The sequence below is a fragment of the Orycteropus afer genome, unplaced genomic scaffold (assembly GCF_000298275.1).
Source record: "Orycteropus afer afer isolate SDZICR_OR568_19922 unplaced genomic scaffold, OryAfe1.0 scaffold00001, whole genome shotgun sequence".
Classification (NCBI taxonomy): domain Eukaryota; kingdom Metazoa; phylum Chordata; class Mammalia; order Tubulidentata; family Orycteropodidae; genus Orycteropus; species Orycteropus afer.
The window spans coordinates 5,741,779-5,767,215 of record NW_006921588.1 but is presented as its reverse complement, the minus strand read 5'-3'; the positions used below and the strand labels follow the sequence as shown (position 1 = coordinate 5,767,215).

The window sequence follows — 25,437 nt, the reverse complement described above, 5'->3', positions numbered from 1 at the left end:
TCTTAAATCTGTGTCTCAGCCTCCTATCCCCGTCTGTTGTATTCCCGTCTAGATACAGTAATACTTCCCCTGCGCTGCTATTCTTTATATTCACCACTGGGTGACGCTTATAACTCGCAGTCTACTGGATGCGAAAGCGTGAAGTGCCCACAAGACCGTTTCTACATCCCATCCACTAGGGGAGACTGCTGGAACCTTTCAGATTTCACAAGCAGGAGATGTTCAAGAGCGCCCAAAGCGGTTGCGCGCATGCGCGGAACTTCTCCCACGCCAGATTCGGACTGCGCAGGCGTTTCAGTGAGTGCGCAGAGGGTGTTGGTGACTTCTGGGAACCGGAAGGGAGGGAGAGGAGTCTCCTGGGGTTCTTAACCGGAAAGGTTGAGGGCTGAGCGACACCTGGGGCACGTGTCGTGCAGTTCCGTAGATTCAGCACATCCCGAATTAAATGGAGATGCCTAGCTCTGGAGTGCACCCGGAGGACGGCGCTGGATTGGCCCCTTACGACATTTTGACCCCGCACAGAGAGGATCTTAGCAGTAAGGCAAGTGTGGAATGGAATGAGTCGGGAAGGCCCGCGGGCTCGAGATGGGGCACTGCGGCCCCTTGACTCCCCAAGCTGTTGAACACCTTCGGCCCTCTGTACTTGGTCGATGGCAGTGCGTGACTTTGCCAGGCCATGGCTTTGCCCAACTTTTTCCACTCCCCCTCTCCCCCATTATTATTATTATTAGCACTATGCAGGTATATAGCACTTTGTAGCTACTTTCTTGCAAACAGCTGTGGTAAGAGAGACACTGAAGCTTGCTCCAAAATTAGACTCATGTAGCAGTACAGATTTTGTTGAGAATTTTTTCTTTACCTTTTTAAACTTTTAGAGAGACTGCCCCCCTTCCCCAGTGTTACCAGCGTACATCCAGTTTCTATACCCGTAGCCTGGAAGCCATCCATCCTTGACATCCATCACGAAGCTGTATCAGTTCAGCCTCCAAGCTCCTTTGAAAATATAGACCCTTATCACCATCTGCCCTCTCATAACACCAAACCAGCCACCAAGGTCTCTGATTGGGACCCTCTTAGATCCTTCCAAACCCATCTCTCCCCTTCCACGTTCCACTCTTAGACCTTTTTCTCATCTGTTCTCCGCTTAGCAGCCAGATCATTGATCCTAAAACATATATCTGATTGTCACTCAATTTTTTAAAAAAAAAAGGAATGGGAAGCCGGTATAAAATAAATCTTTCCTTCCATAAACAGATAAAAGCTTTAAAAATATTTGGGGTGAGGGATGGGGATCGGGTATTAGATGTCCTAGATTGTTTGGAAGAAAGGTTGGGCAGTCTACTTCTGTAGTGATACCACCTCGGAAACCAAGAAAGGTTCGCTGTGAGTCAGGTCTGACTCCATGGCACGGTTAGGTTTAGATTGTACTTTGGTTCAGTCTCAAGCAGCAACATCTTGGGCAAGTCTCTTTAATCTCTCTATCGCAGTTTCCTTGATTAAAGTAAAGTGAAATTTATACCTGGATTCCTAAAACAAATGGGAAAGTACTGTTCAAATATGTTGTTGTTGTTAATGTGGCTTTGAGCCGCACCCGACTCATAGCGACCCCTCTTTGGGTTGCTGAGGCAGTATCAGTACGGAAGTAGATTGCCCCATCTTCCTTCCGAGGAGTGGCTGGTGGGTTTGAACCGCTAGCCTTCCGGTTAGCAGTCAAGTGCCTTAGGCACTACGCTACCAGAGCTCCTTGCTGAAACATAGGTATTGTTATTACTACTTTCATCTCAAAGAGGTTATATGAATTCAGCCTAAGCATTCAACCTAATAGAGTCTGTTAATAGAATTGTGACTATCACTTGGGGAGACACAAGGGTACACACACAAGGTGTGTGTGGGCGGGGGTAACTGCACACAGCCTGTTATGGTGCTCACAGCCTGTTTCCATAACTACCATTGCAAGTCCCCTAAATTAATATATGAAATCATCCAGGTGTGTGAGGTTGATAAAAGATTGCAAACCTTGATTTTAGAGCCACTTGCTTTTAGAACCACTAGCAAGTTTGTTAGTCTGGTTGTCTGAATAACTGCATTGACTTAGTTTTCATTTAATTCAGTGTTCCCATGCTAGTAAAAAGTGGAGCTGAGTTCAGTAGTGCCAGGACTATGCTAGTCTTTGAAATACAAGAATGAGTAAAGCAACAATGGAAAGTGAGGTTTCTGCCAGAGATAGGGCATTTGGTTGTACTTGCTTGTACAGTGGAATGAAAATTTCAACATCTTTTTTGGTAACAAATCGCAAAAGTGGAAAGGTTCCAAGATTAATATACATCATATCTGTGTGTGTGTGTGTGTGTGTGGAGCATTCTTGCTGTGCTGCTGTTCATTGTCTAGCTGCTTAATTTAGCTCATAAAACCAAAAAACCAAACTCACTGCCATAGACTGGATTCTAACTCATGGCAACCCCCTTTGGGTTTCTGAGGTGGTAAATCTTTACGGAAACAGATTGCCCTGTCTGCCTTCCATGGAGCGGCTAGTGGACTTGAACCACCAACCTTCTAGTTAGCAGTCAAATGCCATAGGCAGTACACCACCAGAGCATCTTAATTTAGGTTATAAATCATAAAAATTACTAGTTGACAAAAAAGTGTCCCACCCTTCAGCATTTGAAATAATAAATAAAGCACAGTGTAAAGGAATTAATTGAAAGAATGGTAATATTTCAGTGCATATCGTGTTTTTAATAGAAGATATCCTTGTTTGATAACTGCCACTTGGTGTGTATTCTGGCTGCCAGCACAACGCTTGGCAAGTCTAATCACTGCTTTTCCCTCCAAATTCCCCTCACCTCCATTCCCACACAGACTCTACCTATTTTGAAAATCAAATCAGTACACTATAGTCACTTATTCCATCTCTGATTTTGAAACAGTCAATTAAAGGAACCTTGTTGAACATACTCTGAGAACCTTTGATTTAGGGATTCTTTTCCTTTATTTCATAGATTAAAGAACAAAAAATTGTTGTGGATGAACTTTCTAACCTGAAGAAAAACAGGGTGAGTTATTAGAGTAATTATTTAATTAAGAATTATATACACAATTGATAGAAAGTTAATATTAAAATTTTGAAAATTTCAACATCTTTTTAGGTTACAAATCGCAAAAATTGAAAGGTTCTAAGCTTAATATATTTCATATCTATATATGTGTGTGTGTGTATATATATATATTTATGGAGCATTCTTGCTGTATTTCTCCCTGTTCATTTTCTGGCAGTCCATGGTGTATTCAATATATGTACAATAATACTGTAAAAGAACACTTATTAATATAAGAAAATGTGGTCAAATATACTGTTCATAAGAAAAAAATTATAAAAATATAGAAAGATTTTTAGTTAAAAAGAAAATAATATAGTAATGCAGAGAAAAGAGCTTCATCTAGTATTAATGGGAGCAATTTTTAGGTATAGGAAAATGTGTGACTTATTTGTTTTGTTTGTTTATAATTTCTAAAATGCTACTCTGAACCTTCATTTTGGATGTTCAAGAGTAAGTGATATTAGGGTTCAAAGTTTTGACAACTATTGGAACAAATCTTGATATTAGCTTAAATTATGTTTTGCAGAAAGTGTATAAGCAACAACAAAACAGCAACATATTCTTTCTTGCAGACCGAACACAAATGCTTTCTGAAAGCAAAAGTAAGTTTTTCAGTATCTTACATAGAAATTCCCAAAAAGTGTTTGGTAGACTTTCTGTGGAAATGCGTGGTGGTGCCTAAGTTATATCATCTAGATCTGATTGTTTAAATGTATTGATCTAAAGACTGGTATGGAGAATTATTGAATTAACTCATTAATGAAATTAATACAATGGTTTAGTTTTCTTTCACTTGGCCTCCCAAGGCTATAACAAAAGACCTGACAATCTGCTTCCACAAAAATTATAGCCTAGAAAACCCCATGAGGCAGTCCTATTCTGTCACATGGCGATGCTGTGAGTTGAAATCAACATCATGGCACACAACAGCAAGTGAAAAATACATCAGTCATGTTAGACAGCAATGGTTTTATTGATAGCTGTTGTTGAGTTGCTTCCAACTCATGGCGACCCCGTGTGCAACTGAATGAAACACTGTTCAGTCCTGAGCCATGTTTAAAATTGTTGCTGTGCTTGAGCCTGTTATCACAGCCACTGTGGCAATCCACTGCCCTCTTTTTTGTTGACCAGCTTCTTTCCCAAGCATGTTGACCTTCTCCAGGGACTGGTCCCTCCTGATAAATGTCCAAAGTATGTGAGACAAAGTCTAACCTACTCACTTTGAAGGAGCATTCAAGCTTTACTTCTTCGGAGACAGATTTGTTTATTCTTCTGACAGCCCATGAGATATTCAGTATTCTTTGCCAACACAATAATTCAAATGCATCAAATCTTCTTTGATCTTCTTTATTCATTGTTCAGCTTTCACATGCATATGAGATGATTAAAAATTCCATGGCTTGACCAGAAGAGCTAGATGGTACCCAGCTACCAATGCCAACTACTCAGAAAGGGATGACAACTAGAAATCCTGGATAGAATGAGAGGAAAAATGTGGAATAAAATCCAAAAACACAAGAGTGACCAGAATTACTAGTCAGATAGAGTCTGGTGGGACCCCCGAGACTATGGTCCCAGGTTACCCTTTGGGCCTAGAAATGGACTCACTCTCATGGATTGGCTCTCAGCCCAACAGTAAAAAGACCTACATCCACCTACTTTAGGGAGATGTACCCCTTAGAGCAATCAGCCATGAGACATCAGAGGGGCAGCATTCACATAGAAGAAAAGATGGACAGACAGGATTGCATAGTCAAGAAGGGTACAGGGAGGGAGTAGTCACAGGGACAGAAGAGGAGGAGAGTTTTTTATGGTTAGGGATGGTAATCAGGTTGTGAAATCAAATGTGCATGAACTGTTGAATGTAAAACAAATTTGCTTTGTAAATTTGCACCCAAAGCACAATAAAATTAAAAAAAAAAAAAAAAACATGGCTTGAGTTAGGCCCACCTGAGTCTTCAAAGTCACATCTTTGATTCTTATATCTTAAAGAGGTCTTTTGCAGATGATTTGCCCAGTGCAATATGATGTCTGATTTCTTAACTGCTGCTTCTATGGATGCTGATTGTGGATCCAACTGTAATGAAATCCTTGACAGCTTCAGTCTTTCCTCTGTTTATCATGATGTTGCTTTTGGGTCCAGTTGTGAGGATTTTTGTTTTCATTATGTTGAGATATAATCCATAGTGAAGGCTGTAGTCTTCAGTTTTTGTCAGTAAATGCTTCAAGTCCTCTTCACTTTCCATAAGCCATATGTAAGCATATTGCAGGTTGTTAATGAGTTTTCTTCAATTCTCATACCATGTTTCTTTTTATAAATCCAGTTTATCAGATTATTTGCTCAACATACACATTGAGTAAGTATGGTGAAAAAATACAACCCTGGTGCACACTTTTTCTGATTTTTAAACCACATAGTATCCCCTTGTTCTGTTCAAACACTGCTTCTTGGCCTGTGTACAAGTTCAGCACAAGCACAAGTGTATGGTCTGAAATTCCCATCCTTCACAGTGTTACACATAATTTTGTTATGATCCACACAGTCAAATGCTTTTGCATAGTCAATAAAACACAGGTAAACATCTTTCTGGTATCTTTGCTTTCAGCCAGGATCCATCTGACCCATCTATCAGCAATGATAGCCCTCATTCCACGTCCTCTGCTGAATCTTGTGTGAACTTTTGGGATTTCCCTGTTGGTGTACTACTGCAACAATTTTTTAATTATCTTCAGCAAAATTTTCCTTGCATGTAATATTAATGATATTGTTGGATAATTTCCACATTCTTTTGGCTCACCTTTCTTTGATATAGTCATAGTTAAGGAAGTCTTTCAGTCAGTTGGCCAAGTCGCTGTCTTCCAGATTTCTTGGTATAGATAAGGAAGCAACTCCGGCGCTGCCTCCATTTGTTGAAACATCTCAACTGGTATTCCGTCAATGTCTGGAGTTTTGTTTTTTGTCACTGCCTTCAGTGCAGCTTAGATTTCTTCCTTTAGTACCATTGGTTCTTGGTTATATGCTACCTCCTAAAATGGTTGAACATCAGCCAATTCTTTTTGGGACAGTGACTCTGATTCTTTCCATCTTCTTTTGATACTTCCTGCTTCATTCAATATTTTGCCCATAGAATCCTTCAGTACTGTACCTCGAGGCGTGACTATTTTCTTCAGCTCTTTCAGCTTGAGAAATGCCAAGCATGTTCTTCTCTTTTGGTTTTCTAAGGTCTTTGCACATTTCATTATCCTTTACTTTATCCTCTCAAACTTGCTCTTTGAAAGCTCTCATTCAGCTCTTTTGCTTCATTTGTTTTGTTCACTTTAGCCACTCTGCATTCTAGAGCAAGTTTCAGAATCTCTTCTCACAACTATTTTGGTCTTTTAATTCATTCTTGTCTTTTTACTGACCTTTTGCTTTCTTCATGAGTCCTTGCTCTTACCCCATGACTCATCTGGTCTTCAGTCATTAGTGTTCAGTGCGTCAAATCTATTCTTGAGATGGTATCTAAATTCAGATGGGGTGTACTCAAGATCATATTTTGGCTTATGGACTTGTTTTAATTTTCTTCAGCTTCAACTTGAACTGGCATATGAGCAATAGATGATTTGTTCTGCAATCGGCCCCTGGCCTTTTTCTGATTGATGATAATGAAAATCTTTGTCTCTTTCCACAGATATAGTCTGTTTGATTCCTGTGTATTCCATCCAGTAAGCTACACATGTGTAGTCATTGTTTATGTTGTTGGAAAAAGGTATTTGCAATGAAGAAGTCATTGGTCTTACAAAATGCTATCTTGTGATCTGTGGTGTCTTTTCTCTCACCAAGGCCATATTGTCCACCTACTGATCTTTCTTTGTTTCCAGCTTTCACATTCTAATCACCAGCAGTAATTATCAATGCATCTTGATTGCATGTTTGATTGATTTCAGACTGCAGAATATGGTAAAAATCTTCAGTTTCTTCACCTTTGGCTTTAGCAGTTAGTGCATAAATTTGAATTGAAGTCATATTTACTGATCTTCTTTGTAAGTGTATAGGTGTTATCCTGTTACCAACAGCAATGTACTTCAGGATAGAACTTGAAATGTTTTTTTTGATGATGAATTGTGTTAGCATTCCTATTCAACTTGTCATTCCAGGCATAGTAAACAATATGATTATTTGATTCACAGTAGTTAATGCTAGTGCGTTTTGGCTCGCTAAGCCTAGGATATCAATTTTGTTTTTGACAACTTCCAGTTTTCCTAGATTCATACTTCATTCATTCCACATTCTGATTATCAATAAATGTTTGCAGCTGTAGTCATCATTTGTTTTAAGAGTTTCAGACAGTACAAAAATGAATTAACTACTTTCTAACTTTAACTTTGCGTGAATTACTTTGAGCCTCCAAACTCTTGTGAGAATTAAATAATGTGGTTTATGTAAAGTGTTTGACCCATTGCCTGGGTCAATATACCAAACCAAAAAAACCGTACTCACTGCCTTCGAGTTGGATCTGACTCATAGCGACCCCTTCTTGGGTTCCGAAGCAGTATCACTATGGAAGTAGATTACCCTATCTTCCAAGCACTCAGTAAATAGAAACTATATTTCTGAAGTAAACATTCTTTATTAATGGCCTTTTATGAATATTATTTGTGGTAGCAACACAGTGCATATACTCAGGATGACTTGATCTTGTTATATAATCTGTGGTACCCTTTCAATTACAAGGCAAAGCCCAAGAAGTTTTATTTAATATTTCTTCCTTTCCTCCTCCCCTTACAGATATTTTGGATGAACTGAAAAAAGAATATCAAGAAATAGAAAACTCAGAGAAGACCAAAATCAAGAAATAGTCGACTTAATTTCACATAACAATGTGTGGCATTTGTTGTTCTGTAAACTTCTCTGTTGAGCATATCAACAAACATTTAAAAGAGGATTTACTGTATTATCTTAAACAGCGTGGACCCGATAGTAGTAAACAGTTGTTAAAGTCTGATGTAAACTACCAGTGTTTATTTTCTGGACACGTCCTTCACTTAAGAGGTGTTTTGACGTCCCAGCCTGTGGAAGATGAAAGAGGCAATGTGTTCCTGTGGAATGGGGAAGTCTTTAATGGAATAAAGGTTGGCGCTGAGGAGAATGATACTCAAATTATGTTTAATTATCTTTCTTCTTGTAAGAATGAATCTGATATTTTGTCACTCTTCTCAGAAGTCCAGGGTCCTTGGTCTTTTATATATTATCAAGCATCTAGTCATTATTTATGGTTTGGTAGGGACTTTTTTGGTCGCCGTAGCTTACTTTGGCATTTTAATAATCTGGGTAAGAGTTTCTGCCTCTCTTCAGTTGGCACCCAAACATCTGGAGTAACCAATAAATGGCGAGAAGTTCCAGCGTCTGGAATTTTCAGCATTGATCTCAAGTCTACTGCCATTTCCAAATGTGTGATTTTAACATTATATCCTTGGAAATGTATTTCTAGGGGGAATGTTACCAAAGAATGTGTTAATAGCCTGACTCAAATTTCAGCTGATTTGCCTAAGTTTGTATCAGTGGAAGCAAGTGAAGCCAAACTCTATCTTGAAAAACCTGTTGTTCCTTTAAATACGATGTTGCCACAAGCTCCATTTGAGACTTACCATACTGATGTTTTCAGAGCCCTGCCTGTAAGAGAAACACTTCAAGTCTATCTTACTGACAAACACATGAAGGAAGTGGTTCAGCAGTTCATCGATGTCCTGAGTATGGCAGTCAAGAGGCGTGTCTTATGTTTACCTAGGTATGAAAGCTTGACACCAGATGAAGTTTTGAAAATTTGTGATAGGAAAGCAAACATTGCAATTCTTTTTTCTGGGGGCATTGATTCCATGGTTATTGCAGCCCTTGCTGACCGTCATATTCCTATAGATGAACCAATTGATCTTCTTAATGTGGCTTTCATGACTAAAGAAAAGACTATGCCAGCTCATTTTAACAAAAAGAGGAATAAGCAAAAATACTGTGAAATACCATCTGAAGAATTCTCTAAAAATCCTGCTACCGCAGCTGATGATAATCCTGATAAACAGTTCGGTGTACCAGATCGAATCACAGGAAGAGCGGGACTAAAGGAACTGCAAGCTGTCAACCCTTCACGGATTTGGAATTTTGTTGAAATTAATGTGCCTTTGGAAGAACTGCAAAAATTAAGAAGAAACCGAATATGCCAATTAATTCATCCGTTGGATACGGTTCTGGATGATAGCATTGGCTGTGCAGTCTGGTTTGCTTCTAGAGGAGTTGGCTGTTTAGTGACACAGGATGAAGTGAAATCCTATCAGAGCAATGCGAAGGTATGGCGCAGTAGTTCTACACATAAGAATGTCTGCAATGTAGAGTTGATCCTTAAAGCTGTTTGCAGTTGGGTTGTAAGAATATTGCATCTTTAGTTGCATTTAAACTGCAATAGAAAGCCTCTGTCATTTTAAAAATTGAGCAAATTTTACTATTGTATGCCTTTGTCTTTTATTTTTCCTTCAGAAATGTTATCTGGAGGTTATAATATGTTAAGGTTTTGTTTTCTCCTAGTTATTTTCCTCACTGTGTATGTTTATAATGTATATTTCTTTAAACCTTTATAGGTTGTTCTTACTGGAATTGGTGCAGATGAACAACTTGCTGGTTATTCTCGTCATCGTGTCTGCTTTCAGACACATGGGTTAGAAGGATTGAATAAAGAAATAGAAATGGAACTAGGTCGAATTTCTTCTAGAAATCTTGGTCGTGATGACAGAGTTATTGGTGATCATGGAAAAGAAGCAAGGTAATTCTAATTATCTATTGGAGTGGTGTTGGGTGTTTTTATAGGAACAATAGACTATGAGAAGAGAACTTTAGGTTTCTTGTTGCTTTGGAGACTTATCAAATGAGCAACAGCAGTAACAATAACATCTTGTTCTTATACTACAAATGTAGGTAGTCAGAAGCAAAACTAGGGAGAAGCCAAGGTAGCAGCTGTTTTCCAGAATTCATTCACCAAGAAACAATCTTTTCAACAGTTTTCGAAGGTGATAAAGTGGCCCAATTGTTTTTAAGACTATGATGAAAAAGTCTGTGAAAGTAAAACTAAGATTGTGAAATGCCAAGAGAGTGTTTAAAGGGTTTTGTTCTGTTTGCAATGGTTGCTTTCCTCCCATTAAGGGTATATTCCCTACTTTCAAGCTCCTGCCTCCAGTTCTATAGAACTCTATAGAACATAATATGGACATTTCTGTACATATTATAGATTTATACTGATTTGAATGGTAATTCCAGTACTGGATTCCTTCTGTGTTTTTGGAACACAGTTTTAGTCATACGTTACAGATTACCTAAACCTTCAAAGAAGCTAATGCCCTTTCATGTGTATATTCTTGCTTAATATTGGGTTTATTTGTACATAGAGTATATTAAAGTATTGAGGAAAAGGAAGGTTTGTCATTTGATTATAAAAAACAGAAATCTAAGTAGTTTAATTTATTAAGTAGTGTTTTATTACAAGGCTACAGACATGCATGAATAAGGAGTCCAGGTAAGCCTCATGGGAATTGGAAAGTCATGATACATCCACCCTCTCTGAAGCATGGTGTGTTTCCTTTCTACTTCCATTTTTACCTCTTTCTGCTGAACCTTGGTTACCTTTACACAGTGGTTATTCTTATGTTGCCAGTGTAACGCATAAATTTTGACAATCATATCATTAATCTTACATAATTTTCCAAGATTTCATTATAACAGATGCCACAATATAAATCAATAAACTGCTTTCCTTTTGGGGTGTGTGTGTGTGTGTGTGTGTGTGTGTGTGTGAATGCATGCATCTGTGTGGGAGAGAGACAGAAGAGAGAAAAATTCATCGTTAGCTTGGTTAAATTAGAAGAGGATTAAGTCAGTTAATTTTAAAGGTTCCATATGAAAGTCTAATGATAGTCTCAGGTAAAAATATATACAAATAATGTTTAAAACAGCTTATACAGAATTGTGATTTGACAAATGCCATTACAATGGCTAAATCTAAATAATTTATTATGCATCTTTGCATGTGTATTAAAGTAACTTATTAATAGTAACTGTTCTATTTAAATTCACTTTTACAATTATTTTTATAAAACATCTCATATAACAAATGTCTTTTTTCCATTCCAGTCTCTCTATTTTAGTTAGAATAAAATGTAATGAAATGGAAACACTGTCAAAACTCTGTTGCACTTTGAGGGATTGGAGCAGGTGGTTGTTAAAGTATTTTAGACAATAAAAAGAGCAAACTCTTCTAGGAAATTAGGGAAGCCAGAAGGTCAGAAATTTATTTTCTTTAATTTAGTACTTTGTTCTGTGTTACACCAATTTGCCATTTAAACACTGTAAGTGTAATTAAATAATTTTGGCACCATGAAGTTTTATAAATATTTCACAAATGCAGCATTGTGTAGCTCGTCTATATTGGTCTCATAGCCCTAAACTTCATTTTCTTTAGACAAGAAAAAGAACAGACATGAGTTGAATAGTTGACTAAGATCATGCTTGTTTTCAAGCATCCCCAAAGATACTATATGAAACAATTTGAAATTATTTCTTACACCATAGACCAAATTTATTTATTGAAGTTTAGACTATTTCATAGCATGTGTATTAAAATGACTCATGTTTTAAGACATTTAATTTTTAAAATGTGGTTAAATTTTAGCTATAAAATTAAGTGAATAACTAGAATATTTTTACTTGAGAAATTAGTGCCCTCTAAGGCACCCACCAGCCACTCCTCGGAAGGAAGATTGGGCGATCTACTTCATAGTGATACTGCCTCAGAAACCCAAGGAAGGGTCGCTGTGAGTCAGGTCTGACTCAACAGCGGTGAGTTTGGTTTTTGTTTTGTTTGTTTTAAAGGAGTTCTTGGGTGTTGCAAATGGTTTACTCATGACTACTAAACTAAAGATTGGTGGCTTGAAACCACTGAGTGGCACTGCTTAAGAAACACTTGACAATCTGCCATAAAGATGATAGCCAACAAAACCGTATGGAGTAGTTCTACTTGTAACACGTGGGTTTGCCGTAAGGTAGAATTGACTCAATGGCAGCAGGTTTGGTTTCTGGTCCTTCTAAGATTAATTTTTATATTATGTTAATATCTTAAATAAGATGCATCCGGAAAACATTATAACACATTGATTTTAATAGTGACGTTGTATTTATTTATTTTAGATTTCCTTTCCTGGATGAAAATGTTGTCTCCTTTCTAAATTCCTTACCAATTTGGGAAAAGGCAAACTTGGCTTTACCCCGTGGAATTGGTGAGAAATTGCTTTTGCGTCTCGCAGCTACAGAACTTGGTCTTACGTCCTCTGCCCTTCTGCCAAAAAGAGCCATGCAGTTTGGATCCAGAATTGCAAAGATGGAAAAGAATAATGAAAAAGCATCTGATAAATGTGGAAGGCTTCAAGAAATTTCCTTAGAAAATCTTTCTATTGGAAAGGAGTTTAAAATGTAATATGGTTGTACAATGTAACAACATTTGCTGAATGATAGTTATATAAAAATAAATACTCTGCTATTTTATTATTACATAATTTAGTGGTTTTAAAATTCATTAATCAAACCATGTAACTTTTCTTGGTAGTTATATCAAAATATTTCAATTTGTTGTTGCTTCTCCCTTGGTTGAGAACACCTACGACCCCGGAAGGTGGGTGGAGACATCTGACTGGATGCCCCTGAGGGTTTTGGCTGTGCACACTCTTACTGACATTCAGATTTTGCAAAGGTGGCCCACAGTTCCCTAGTACGGTCTAACACTTCCTTGTGCTGAAGATGACTGCCAGGGCTTCTCCCTGACAAGGCAACAGTTACCTCCCTTAGGAGCTGCTTCCTCCTCCTTCCCTGACTGCCAGGCCAACAACTGGGGTTAAGTCTGGGCATAACTAGGGAAGTGCTGGACCTGATAAGAAAAGAACGAGATTAACAACCAAAGGAGCTGTAAAAATTAGCCAACATACTGGCAGACGCCAGAGTAAATTTGGGTTCGGATTTTTGGTGTGTTTAATTTAATGCCAGGGACCAGGATGTAAGATTGGATAAGCTAGAATTCGTGGACTTTGGAGAAATTTTTTGAAAGGCAGAATTTAATACCCTGACAAGGACGCCAGGGCGAATTCTCTTTGTTAGGGAGAAAATGGCCAATACTGAGTGAACTTGCCCTGCCAGATGGTAGAGGAATGAATACAGAGGCTTAGGGAAGTACATATGCTAGAATGGATATATGAGAGACCAAAAAAGCTACCAGAGGATTACATTCCACAACAAGGGCAGAGAACATGCCATTTACCAAGGTATTTGGGACTTTACTAGTGAGAGGGGTACCGTAAGGAACCTCAGTGGTGGCTGTCCTCTGAAGGCCAGGTTTGAGAGGCAGTCTCAGCTGGGGCTGTGTATATCCATAGGCATCCTTTAAACCTGAAACTGAACTCACTCATACGGCTCAATTTTTAGCTAAACACTGGACAGGTATATTAGGTGAACACCACTGCTATGGAGGTTTGTCTTCATCAGAATAATCAACCATATGAGATCAAAAGGGCAGCATTTTCCCAGGGATAAAGCTTGGAAGACAGGAAGGGATAGGATGGAAGGGTGAAGTGAAATGGTAAACACGGAGGAAATGGGAAGAGTGCTGTTATAGTTGGGATTGCAGTCAATTAACAAAGCAAAATGTTTATGAATTGTTGAATGGAAAACCAATTTACTAAGTAAACCTTGACCCAAACCATAGAAAGTGGGGGAAAAACAAAAACATACATACTTGCATGTGTATTTATATCCGCCAGCCTTCTGGTTAACAGTCAAATGCCTTAGGCATCACGCATCCAGGGCACCGTATGTATACACACGCACTTATATTATACACCAAAAAAACCAAACCCACTGCCATCAAGTCAATTCCAATTGGGTTTCCAAGTGTAAATCTTGGTGGAATAGATTGCCACATTTTTCTCCCACAGAGCAGCTGGTGGGTTTGAACCACCAACCTTCTGGTTAGCAGCCAAATACCTTACCCACTGCCATCAGACCTGCATATATATATCTCCACCACTCGTCTGTCATTGATTGTACTGTGGTGGCTTGCATGTAGCTGTGATGTTGGATGCTATGCCCGTTATTTCAAATACCAGCAGGGTCACCCATTATGGACAGGTTTTAGTGGAGCTTCCAGACTAAGACGGGGAAGAAAAACATGGTGGTCCACTGAAAGAGTTGACTGCTGAAAATCTTACAGAAGAACAGTGAAATATTGTCTAATACAGTGCCAGGAGATGAGCCTTTCAGGTTGGAAGGCACTCAAAATACAACTGGGGAACAGCTGTCACCTCAGAGTTGACCTTAATGATGTGGATGGAGTTAAGGTTTTGGGATCTTCATTTGCTGATGTGGCATGACTTGAGAAGAATTCCAGAAGAACAAACAAGTCTGTCTTGGAAGATGTACAGCCAGAATGCTCTTTAGAAGCGAGGATGGTGAGACTTCCTCTCTTATATTTTGGTCATCTTATCAGGAGGGACCATTCCTTGGAGAAGGATATTGTGCTTGGTAAAGTAGGTGCTCTGGTAGCATAGTGCCTAAGGCATTTGGCTGCTAACCAGAAGGCTGGCGGTTCAAATCCACCAGCCATTCCATGGAAGGAAGGTTGGGCAATCTACTTCTGTAGTGATACCGCCTCAGAAACCCAAGGAGGGGTCGCTGTGTGTTGGATCCAACTCGAAGGCAGTGAGTTTGGTTTTGGTAAAGTAGAGGGTCAGTGAAAAAAAGACCCTCAATGAGGTGAACTGACACAGTGGCTACAACAGTGGGCTCAAGCATAGCAACAATCGGGAGGATGCTGCAGGACCAAGCAGTGTTTTGTTTTGTTGTACATAGGTCTCTGAGTTGGAACCAACTCGATGGCACCTCACAGCGTGTGTGTGTGTCTATAAATCAATTGATGGAGATAACACCTCCCCCAAAACCCCTCCTTGGGTTTCCAAGTCAATATCACTATGGAAGTTGATTGCCCAACCTTCCTTCCAAGGAGTGGCTGGTGGGTTTGAATGAACCACCAGCCTTCTAGTTAGCAGTCAAATGCCTTAGGCACCATGCCACCAGAGGTCCTAAAAATTGCCATGATAGTTCACAAGGTTGGTGAGGCAATCAATGGGGGCTTGACCTGTAAGGAATTGTGGAGATGGTCATTAGAGCATCCCTAGAGCAAAATTGTCCCTAACAAAGGCACTATGTAATATCTACAATCAAGATAAGAATGGAGGAGCAGGAGGCTGAGATAGTTGCCACAGTGCAAAGTCATGATCCCTTAGTTTTTAGACCCATTGACTAAAGAGATGGCTGGTTCCCAGGAGGAAGGATCCTCAACATTCAGTGGCAAGTACGTGCTGGATGATTCCCTTGGTCCTCCTCTAAATAAATATGGCTATTTACCAGGTGATTACCTTGGAGAAAGAAAATGTTCAGCATTTCAAGGACTAATGGACATATTGGATATATGTCTGAGTATATGTTTGCCTTTCCTGTACCAGTGCCACTGCCTGACAGCTTAAGATGGCCTGAGTCACAGCCGTGGAATCTCAGATAGTATCAGCTAGTATCAGCTAGGGTACCACTTCCCGGTACAGGAAGTGCAGTAGAGGGCCTGTGATGAAGTTCTGTGCTAACCAAATGGACAACTCTTCCTGAGATTCGAGATGAGTAGAACTATGTGGGTCCATGAACCAAAACAAAAACAAAAAATAGAGGAATTTACATATTTTGCAAACAGGCAAATCTTTGAAAAGAAAGAAGATAACCTTTTGATTTCACTTACCCTGAAACGACAATCATAAATTTATTAATATTGATTACTCCCATAGCAGCTAAATCATATTACAGTGGGTACAAAAGAAATCCTGTCCCCAGTCACCAAAACCCTCTCTGTTGCTAAACTCAGTAGACACATTTTAGTTCTCATCTCCCTGAACTAGCAGCAGCATCCAGCGATGTTGGCCACTCTCATATTCTCAAAACATTTCTCTTGGCTCCTGTGATCAGTGTTGGTTTTCCTCCTGCCTCCCTGTCTGCTCTCTTTACTAGTTCCCATTCTATCTGAGATCTCCATCCCAGGCTCTCAACTCTTCTCATTCTATATTCTTTCCTTTGATGATTTCAACCACTCCTATGGCTTCAATTATCATAAGCATGCCCAAATGTATATGTCTAACCCAAGTTGCCATTCTCAGCCTGTATCTCAGCCTAAGGCATACCTGCCATTGCCACCTGGTTCTCTCACAAATGCTTCAAGATCAGTATATTCACAACTGAACTCTTAATCTTGCCTTTATTACTGTGGTCAGACGTGTGTCACCTTGACTCCACCTTCTTCCTTAACACCTTCCCACTCAATGTATTACTATTCAGCTACCTCCTTACCAAAAATCAAATCCACTGGGTAGATACTAACTCATAGCAACCCTATTAGGACAGAATGGAACTGCCCTAATAGGGTTTCCAAGGCTGTAATTCTTTATAGAAGCAGACTACATCATGTTTCTCCTCCAGAGCAGCTGGTGGGTTTGAACCTACAATCTTCTGGTTAGCAGTCCCATGCTTTAACCACAGCCCTAAGAGCTCCTTGCTACTACTGCCTTAGTATTTCTTAAATCCATCCATGGCCTTCCATCTCCACTGCCACCACCTTAGCTTGCACCTTACTTCCATTGCTGCAAACCTAGCCTCAGCTTTTAGGATAGTGTTCAAAGTTCTTAACTCAGTGGCCTGCATGATCTGGACCTCAATTCTTCTACAACCTTCTCAATGCAAGATTTTATTCAGTTTCTCAAAAATTAAAACTTTCTTTTTACCTTAATTCTTTCTCATCAGCTGTTCCCTCTCCCTGGTAAAACTATTCCATTAACACTTTGCTTGCATATCTCTTTTTCACCTTTCAGGCTCAGCATAAAGTGTCATTTCCTCAGAGGTATGCTACTTTTCTTCATGCATCATCATTAGATCTTATGTATCACATTGTTAAATATGTCTGTATGGTTATCTGTTTTCACTTTAAGCTTCTTGAGGTTTTTATGTCTGCACTTTTTCAGAGTTTTCACTCCTAACACAATGCTTAGCTCATAATAGGTGTTCCACAAAGGATTGTTGAATGAATGAGGACAGAGGTGAGATTCCAATTCAGGGGGCCCCTCAAAGTCAGGTTCTTTCACCTCTGCCACTCTGTTTTTCTGCTTTAGCAGAGACAAGCTGTGTGAGTAAAGAGATAATAGACAAGTACAATGCCAAGAGCATGAGGATGGGCTGAGGGATGGGAGGCACTGGCTCCTGGGCCCACAGAAAGGCTCTCTGTGGGGTTTCTCCTGGGCTAAGGAACACCAGCCAAAGGCCCCAAGGCCCCAGGCCCCAAGCCCCAGGCACAACGGTTTTGACCCACGCTGAGTGGTGGTGACAGAGGCAAGACTGAGGGTTCCCAGGAGGGCCAGCAGCCACAAAGGACCAAACAGGCACTCCTGGTTCTCGCCCCAGGAAATATCCTCTCAGATCCTCCCTGGAGCATCTCTCCCCGGTCCTTGCCCATGGACTCAGCCCAGAGAGAGGTCCTTTGAGTCAGCAAACCAGATCCTGGGTATACTCCGGGACCAACGTGGATGCATCTTCTCTTCACCTGGACAAAAGAAAAAAAAAATCGTTTCAATGTAGGTTTCTTCCTCTCCTTGTATTTCCCCTTTTCCTGTGTATGTGGCAGAGGTGAGCTGGTTGAGGGCATAGGTCTTGGATTTCATTATGGACAGACCTGGGTTTTGAGCCTGAGATGTATGAAACCTCAGGTGAGTCCTGTATCTAATCCAGTCTCCATTCCTACTTCTATAAATTGTGAATAAAAAGAGCTGTTTTTCTGAGCAGGGTTGTCAGATGTGGTCCCAGGAATAGCAGCAGCATCATTACCTGGAACTTTTAAAAAATGCACATTCCCTGGCTCCATCCCAAATAACTCAATCAAAAACCTGAGCCTGGGGCCCAGAGATCTGTTTTCATACACCAGGTGATTTTGATGCAGGCTAAAGCATGTGAATCATTGTATAATTGGAGACAATTAAACAAAATAGATATAATATTATGTCTGAAAAGACTAGCACATAGTAGATGCTCAATAAGAGAGGTCTGCCTAAGGCATTTGACTACTAACCAGAAGGTTGGCCGTTTAAACTCACCAGTCACTCTGTGGAAAGATTTAGCACCTTGGAAATCCAGTGGGGGTCACTATGAGTCAGAATCGACTCCACAAGCAGTGGGTTTTTCATTTCTCATATGTTATTATTATTGCAGGGACTGAGAGACATTTAGTTGTATAGAAATAGAATGCTAAGCAGGCATTTATTTTGTTTCTTTCCTATCCACCCACCCTTCCTTTCTTTGTTTCTTTTCCTTAAGCATGTTTTCATACTTAAAAAAATTAAAAACAAAATAAACATATGTATCTGCAAAAAAATAATAAATAATAAAGCATAGATATGTAATAAGGACTTCCTCATATAAATTCATATTTCTTTTTGACATATTTCTTAGTATCTTTTGACTGTTTTTGAAAAACAGAAAGTAATTAAGGTTTTTTTGTGATTTTAACTATTCTAACTCACATGTCATCTTATGCTACAATTAATTTAAGATTAAAAATATAATAATTGACTATAAAAAGTTAACCTTATAAGGATGGAAAGTATAGATTTGTTTCTTGAGAAATCTAATTTCATCACTATGACACATTTTGTTGGTTGTCTTTTCCTTTTTATTCATTACAGAATCTTCAAAAAGGACATATTATACTTAATTAAAAATGTTAAGACTGCCCAAGAAAGGATTAACAAGATTTGATCAAGTTCAAGATGAAGAAACCTACCTAGAAAATTTAGCAGTACAAAGAAATGCTTCTGCTTTTTTTGAAAAATATGATCGGAGTGAAGTACAGGAATTGCTTACTACTGCACTAGTTAGCTGGTTGTCTACCAAAGAGGATGTTCGTTCTCAAGCTGATATTCCATGTGGAATTATGAGTCAAATAAATAATGTAGGCTTCTCTACTGCAATCCTACTGACTCCTGTGGACCCTACTGCCCTCTTAGACTATAGAGAAGTCCATCAGATCATAAGGGAGTTGTCTATTGGAATTTATTGCTTAAATCAAATTCCTTCCATCAGTTTAGAAGCTAATTATGATCAGAGTTCTTCTTGTCAATTACCTCCAGCTTATTATGATACCAGGATTGGTCAAATTCTGATCAGTATTGACTACATGCTGAAAGCACTATGGCACGGAATATACATGTCCAAAGAAAAACGAGCCAGATTCTCTGAATTCTGGCGTACCATTCTGGACATCGATCCAGATGGGAAGCCTCAAACAAATAAAGATATTTTTGCAGAATTTAGTTCAGCAGGTAAGATAACTGAACAGTTTTAAATTGTTTTAATTAAAATCTGTTTATTTAAAAATAATTAATTGTGGTTAATTTTATGTATTCAGCCATTACTTCATAATGGGAAGTTTAAAACTCTGAAAGCTCTTTTTAAGAAAACTTAATATTTTGAAATACCACCAAAATTATGCTTTAAATCAAATATATTTCATCTTAATCACCAATTTCTGTAGAATATCAGATTTCAAACCACATGAGGGAGAGTTTTTCATTTATACATTTTGTCTTACAAAGCCTAAGCAGGAAGGTCAGTAATAGAGTCAAGAATGAATAGAATTAGAGTGCAATTAAAACATCTACAAAGTCGAATACAAAATGATTTTGCCAATTAGATTAGCTTTCTATATTGCCATCTTATAAACCTCAAAAAAGATGATATAAGAATAATTGAAATTAGGAATTAATCAGCAATCAATGTGATATTTCAGTAGCATTAGGTTTCATGAATATTCTTTGTTCACCCAACTTTTAAATTCTTCTTTTGTCTGGGCTACATCTCAATAAGGCTTGTATGTAAACAATGGATGCCATTAAATCCTGATGCATCTCCCTTGTTGTTAGAGGCCGTTGAGTTGGTTCCTACTCATAGTAACCTGTGCCATCCTCACAAGCATTGCTGTGCTTGAGCCCATCATTGCAGCCACAGTGTCAATGCATCTCATTGAAGATCTTCCCCTTTTTTGCAGACTCTCTACTTTACCCAGCATGATATTCTTCTCCAGGGACTGGTCGCTTCTGGCAACATGACCAAATTGTGAGAGATAAAGTCTGGCCATTCTTGCTTCTAAAGAACATTCTGGCTGTACTTCCTCCAAGACAGAATTGTTCTTTCTTCTAGCAGTCCATAATACCTTCAATATTCTTCACCAATACCACAATTCAAAAGCATCAATTCTTCTGTGTTTTTCTTTATTCACTGTCCAGCTGTTACATGCATATGAAGCTATTGAAAATACCATGTCTTGGGGCAGGCACATCTTAGTCTTCAATGTGGCATCTTTACTCCTTAACACTTTAAAGAGGTCTTTTGCAGCAAATTTGCCTGCTGTTTCCATGGACGTTGATTGTAGATCCAAGTAAAATGAAATCCTTGACAACTTCAATCTTTTCTCCATTCATCAAGATGTTGCTTATTGGTCCAATTGTGAGGATTTTAGTTTTCTTTATGTTGAGGTGTAAGCCCATACTGAAGGCTATATAGTCTTTGATCTTCATCAGTAAGTGCGTCTTCTTCACTTTCAGCAAGCAAGGTTGTGTCATCTGCATATTGCAGGTTGTTAATGTGTCTTCCTCCAATTCTGCTACTGTGTTCTTCTTCATATAGTCCAGCTTCTTGGATTATTTGCTCAGCATCCAGATTTAATAAGTGTGGTGAAAGGATACAACGCTAGTGCACACTTTTCCTGATTTTAAACCATGCAGTATCCCCTTGTTCTATTGCAAGTACTGACTCTTGGTCTTTGTAAAGATTCCTCATGAGCACAATTAAGTGTTCTGAAATTAACATTCTTCACAATATTATCCATAATTTGTAATGATCTACAAAGTCAAATGCCTTTGCATAGTTAATAAAATACAGGTAAATATATTTCTGGTATTCCTTGCTTTCAGCCAAGATCCACCTGACATTAGCAATGATATCTCTCATTCCATGTCCTCTTCTGAATCCAGCTTGAATTTCTGGCAGTTTCCTGTTGATAAACTGCAGCAGCTGCTTTTGAATTATCTTCAGCAAAATTTTACTTGCATGTTACAGTAATGATATGGTTTGATAAGTTCCACATTCTTTTGGATGACCTTTCTTTGGAATGGGTACAAATATTGATCTCTTCCAGTCTGTTGGCCAGATACTTGTCTTCCAAATTTCTTGGCATAAACAAGTGAGTGTCTCTAGTGCTGCATCTGTTTGTTGAAACATCTCAGTGGGTATTCCATCAGTTCCTGGAATCTTGGTTTTTTTTTTTTTTTTTTGTCAATTCCTTCATTGTAGCTTTGTCTTCTTCCTGCAATATCATCAGTTCTTGATCATATGTTACCTCTTGAAATGGCTGAACATGAACCAATTCTTTTTGGTACAGTGTCTCTGTATAGTCCTTCCATCTTCTTTTGATACTTCCTGTATTGTTCAGTATCTTTCCATTAGAATCCTTCAATATTGCAACTCAAGGCTTGAATTTTTTCTTTAGTTCTTTTACCTTGAACAATGGTGTGTTCTTCTCCTTTAATTTCCCATCTCTAGGTCTTTGCCCATTTCATTATAATACTTTACTTTGCCCTTTTGAGCTTGTCCTTTGAAATCTTCTGTTCAGCTGTTTTGCTTCATCATTTCTTCCATTTGCTTTAGCTACTCTCCTTTTAAGAGCAAGTTTCAGTCTCTTCTAACAACCATTTTGTCTTTGCTTCTTTTCTTGACTTTTTAATGACCTTTTGCTTTCTTCAAGGATAATATTCTTGATGTCATCCCACAACTAATCTGGTCTTTGGTCACTGTGTTGACATGTTCAACACATCAAATTCATTCTTCATATGGTCTCTAAATTCTGGTAGATACATTCAAGGTCATAATTTGGCTCTAGTGGACTTGTTTAATTTTCTTCAACTTAAATTTGCATATGAGCATTTGATGGTCTGATCCACAGTCAGCCCCTTGCCTTGTTCTGACTTATGATATTGAGCTTCTCCATCACCTTTTCCACAAATGTAGTTGATTTGATTCCTTTGTATTCCATCTGGTGAGGTCCACATGTGTAGTTGCCATTTATGTTGTTAAAAAAACGGTATTTGCAATGAATAAGTCGTTGGTCATACAAAATTCTATCATTCAATCTCCAGCATCATTTCTATTGCCAAGGTCATATTTTTCAACTACCAACACTTCTTCCTTGTTTCCAACTTTCACATCACAATCACTAGCAATAATACTACTTGTTGCATGTTTGGTCAATTTTAGACCACAGAAGTTGTAAGAATCTTCAGTTTCTTCATCTTTTTCTTCAGTGGTTGGTGCATAAATTTGAATAATAGGTGTATTAACTGGTCTTACTTGTATGCGTATGGATATTATCCTATAACTGACAGTATTGTACTCCAGAACAAATCTTAAAATATTCTTTTTTGGTGAAAAATGTGACACCATTCCTCTTTTGTCATTGATGGTATAATAGACCATATGACTGTCTGAATCAAAATGGCCAATCTCAGTCCGTTTCATCTCACCAATGACTAGGATAACAATCATTATGTGTTCCATTTCATTTTTTACAACTTTCTGTTTTCCTAGATCCATACTCTGTACATTCCATATTCCAGTTATTAATGGATGTTTTCAGATATTTCTTCTCATTTTGAGTCATGGCACACCAGCAAATATACATTCAGAAAGCTTTAATTCATCCATGTCATTAAGGTTGCCTCTAAATTGAGCATTTCCCTTAGTATATGTAAATTTATGACAGTAGCTTTAAAACAACAACAACAACAAAACCCCATGGTTTAGGAGTAAGGCAGGAACAAAGCATATTGACTGGTGGACTTCCTTATAGGATCATCAGGAGGGTAGCTAGGGACATTCTCTTCCAAATGTCATATCTGTGTTTTCTCTTTGGCTGATCCATTGCCTCCAATCTTCCTCCTGGAGGGACAGCAATGAGTCTGTCTTCTCCAAAGGAGGAGAAGGGTCTATGGATCTCTTTATTCATCATATAGATATTTTAAAAATAGTAATATTTTATATGGCAGGCCAGGTGGAATGGAAAATGTGCCCTAGACACTCCTGTCAACTGTTTCCATTGATCTATAAATATATCTTCATATATTGCATCTAATATTGCATCTAATAATCTTTTTGATTAGATTTCCAAAGTTTCTGAACACAAGCTTAAAAATAATTCTTAATTTGGTAAAATTGTATTTGATTTCACTTGATTGGAGAAGCAAGCATAACAATATTATTATATAGATTTTATAGTGTCTGAAACAAACAAAAAGGATGACAGTCCATCTTTCAGGAATAAAATATCACAAAGATGGGGATTGATATTAAATAATAATAATATTTTAAGTTATTCATATTTTTTTCTTTTTCCTTTTGAGGTGTCTCTTTAGATACCTTCATCTTCTTACTTCTGTTTGCCCTCTAAGTCTGCTGCTCTATTATGTAATGCTCTCTGAAATCTATTATTCTTACCCTTCGCTTACTCCAGACCCTGTCTGTGATCAGGGAGGATTCAATCACATGTGTGATGATTCTTGCTATTTGCTCACCCTTAAGAGTAAGGCAGGAACAGTTGTCAGTGAAGGCAAACATTGATATACAGGTGAATAGATGGATAGACAGGCTGAACTATTAGGTATGTCTATGCAGGGAGGAGTGTGCCCAAGACCATGTATAGGGTTGGCAGACAATATTTCTACAAGTGTACTTGTATGTTCTGTAAGAATTCCCAAGTATATGGTAGAGGTGACAAGGGGTAAGGTTGTGTTCACTTCTTGGCCAGAGCCACCCACCCAGAGGGAGTGAGTAGTTGGACCTGTGGGCTCTGGACCATAGTTGCAGAGGACATCAAGCTCAACTGGCATAACACATTACCCAAAACATTGTGCCACATCCTACTTTGGTGTGTAGCAACTGGGATCTTTAAAACTTGTTAAGCAGCCATGTAGATGAAATGATGGGTCTCTCCTCATCTAGAGCAAAGAAAAATGAAGAAAAGCAAAGACACATGGAAATAATTAGTCCAAGTGACTGGTACACCATGTGATCCTCAGCCTATATGACTATGAGACTAGAAGAACTAGATGGTACCTGGCTGCCACTGTCAACAACATGGAGGGGAATCTATGTAGAAGATTCTGGATAGAGGGGAGAACAATGTGGAACAAACATGATCATGAAGATCATGGTGGATAAAGATCATGCATAAAGATTTATGAAAATCATTTAAAAAAAGGGGGAGGAACTTCCAGTAAGATGGCAGACTAGGCAGAAAGACTGCACAGACCCTCTTCAACAAGGAAAAGGGGAACCAATTAACACAGAAACAGAAGATAATCCTGGAACCTTGAGCCTTGAAAGGAAGGATATAGAAGTGGACTAAACACCAACTAGCAGAAGAATTTGCATGAAAAGGAGAAATACGGAGCTGTGATCTAGCAGCGATCCTGAGCAATCCTGATGGCATGGCACAGACAGCTTGGAGAATGCCGAGTCTGGTAGGACCTAAGAATTAACCGAAAAATCAGCCCTGCTAGCCAGGGACTGCACGGAGAACTGCTCTGATGGTTAGTGAATAAAAGGAGAAGCAGTGAAGAGGAAGGCGGGCTGAGCTGTGGACTTTTGCCTGTCTGGAGGGCCCAGCCATTTTGAATGTTTACAAGTGGCTTGATAATTTCGGATATTTAAAGAGACAGTACTCTTCCAGATTCCAGGGGCTTAAGAACAGATTCTGCTTGCCAGTAACCCCAAGGACGCTCCTGACGTGGATGACTGAAAAGGTGTGACATTCCCCTTATTACTCTTATACTCCATACCCACTTGGTGAACAGAGTTGCAGCCATCCCCCACTCCCACCCACCTTCTGGGCCCACAGGACCTCCATCCCAGTCTGTGTGCTCTGCCGGAGCCTGGGTGCCCTGCCCTATCCTCCCCTGATATTTTTTCCTTTTCTCTTTCTTTTTTCTGGTTATTAGTTTGCTTGTTTTTGTCTCTTTTAAAACTATTATTATTAATAATACATTTGTCCTTTTTACTATTATTCTTTATTTTTCCCCTTCCAGGTCCTAGTTTTCAGATTTTTTTCTTTTCCCTGGTCCTGGTTGAAAATTTTTCTTTTCTTTT

At 38.7% G+C, this 25,437-nt stretch overlaps 3 protein-coding genes across 3 annotated transcripts in view; all 3 read left to right on the top strand.

The window, feature by feature from the left end:
• The first annotated feature begins 445 nt into the window (after positions 1-445).
• ASDURF (ASNSD1 upstream open reading frame) lies at positions 446-7,937 on the top strand. The gene is made up of 4 exons (XM_042781761.1): positions 446-541; positions 3,000-3,053; positions 3,625-3,700; positions 7,867-7,937. Exons 1-4 carry the CDS (start codon positions 446-448, stop codon positions 7,935-7,937), a joined length of 297 nt encoding a protein of 98 aa, XP_042637695.1.
• Positions 7,938-7,958: 21 nt separating this feature from the next.
• Positions 7,959-12,589, top strand: ASNSD1 (asparagine synthetase domain containing 1). The gene is made up of 3 exons (XM_007952581.2): positions 7,959-9,419; positions 9,708-9,889; positions 12,304-12,589. The coding sequence occupies exons 1-3, from the start codon at positions 7,959-7,961 to the stop codon at positions 12,587-12,589; spliced, it is 1,929 nt and encodes a 642-aa protein (XP_007950772.1).
• Positions 12,590-18,961: 6,372 nt separating this feature from the next.
• ANKAR (ankyrin and armadillo repeat containing) overlaps positions 18,962-25,437 on the top strand; it is a 73,795-nt gene continuing 67,319 nt past the window's right edge. The window contains exon 1 of the mRNA XM_007951573.2: positions 18,962-19,562. Coding sequence (XP_007949764.1) covers positions 18,962-19,562 — 601 coding nt within the window. The remainder of the gene's footprint in view (positions 19,563-25,437) is intronic.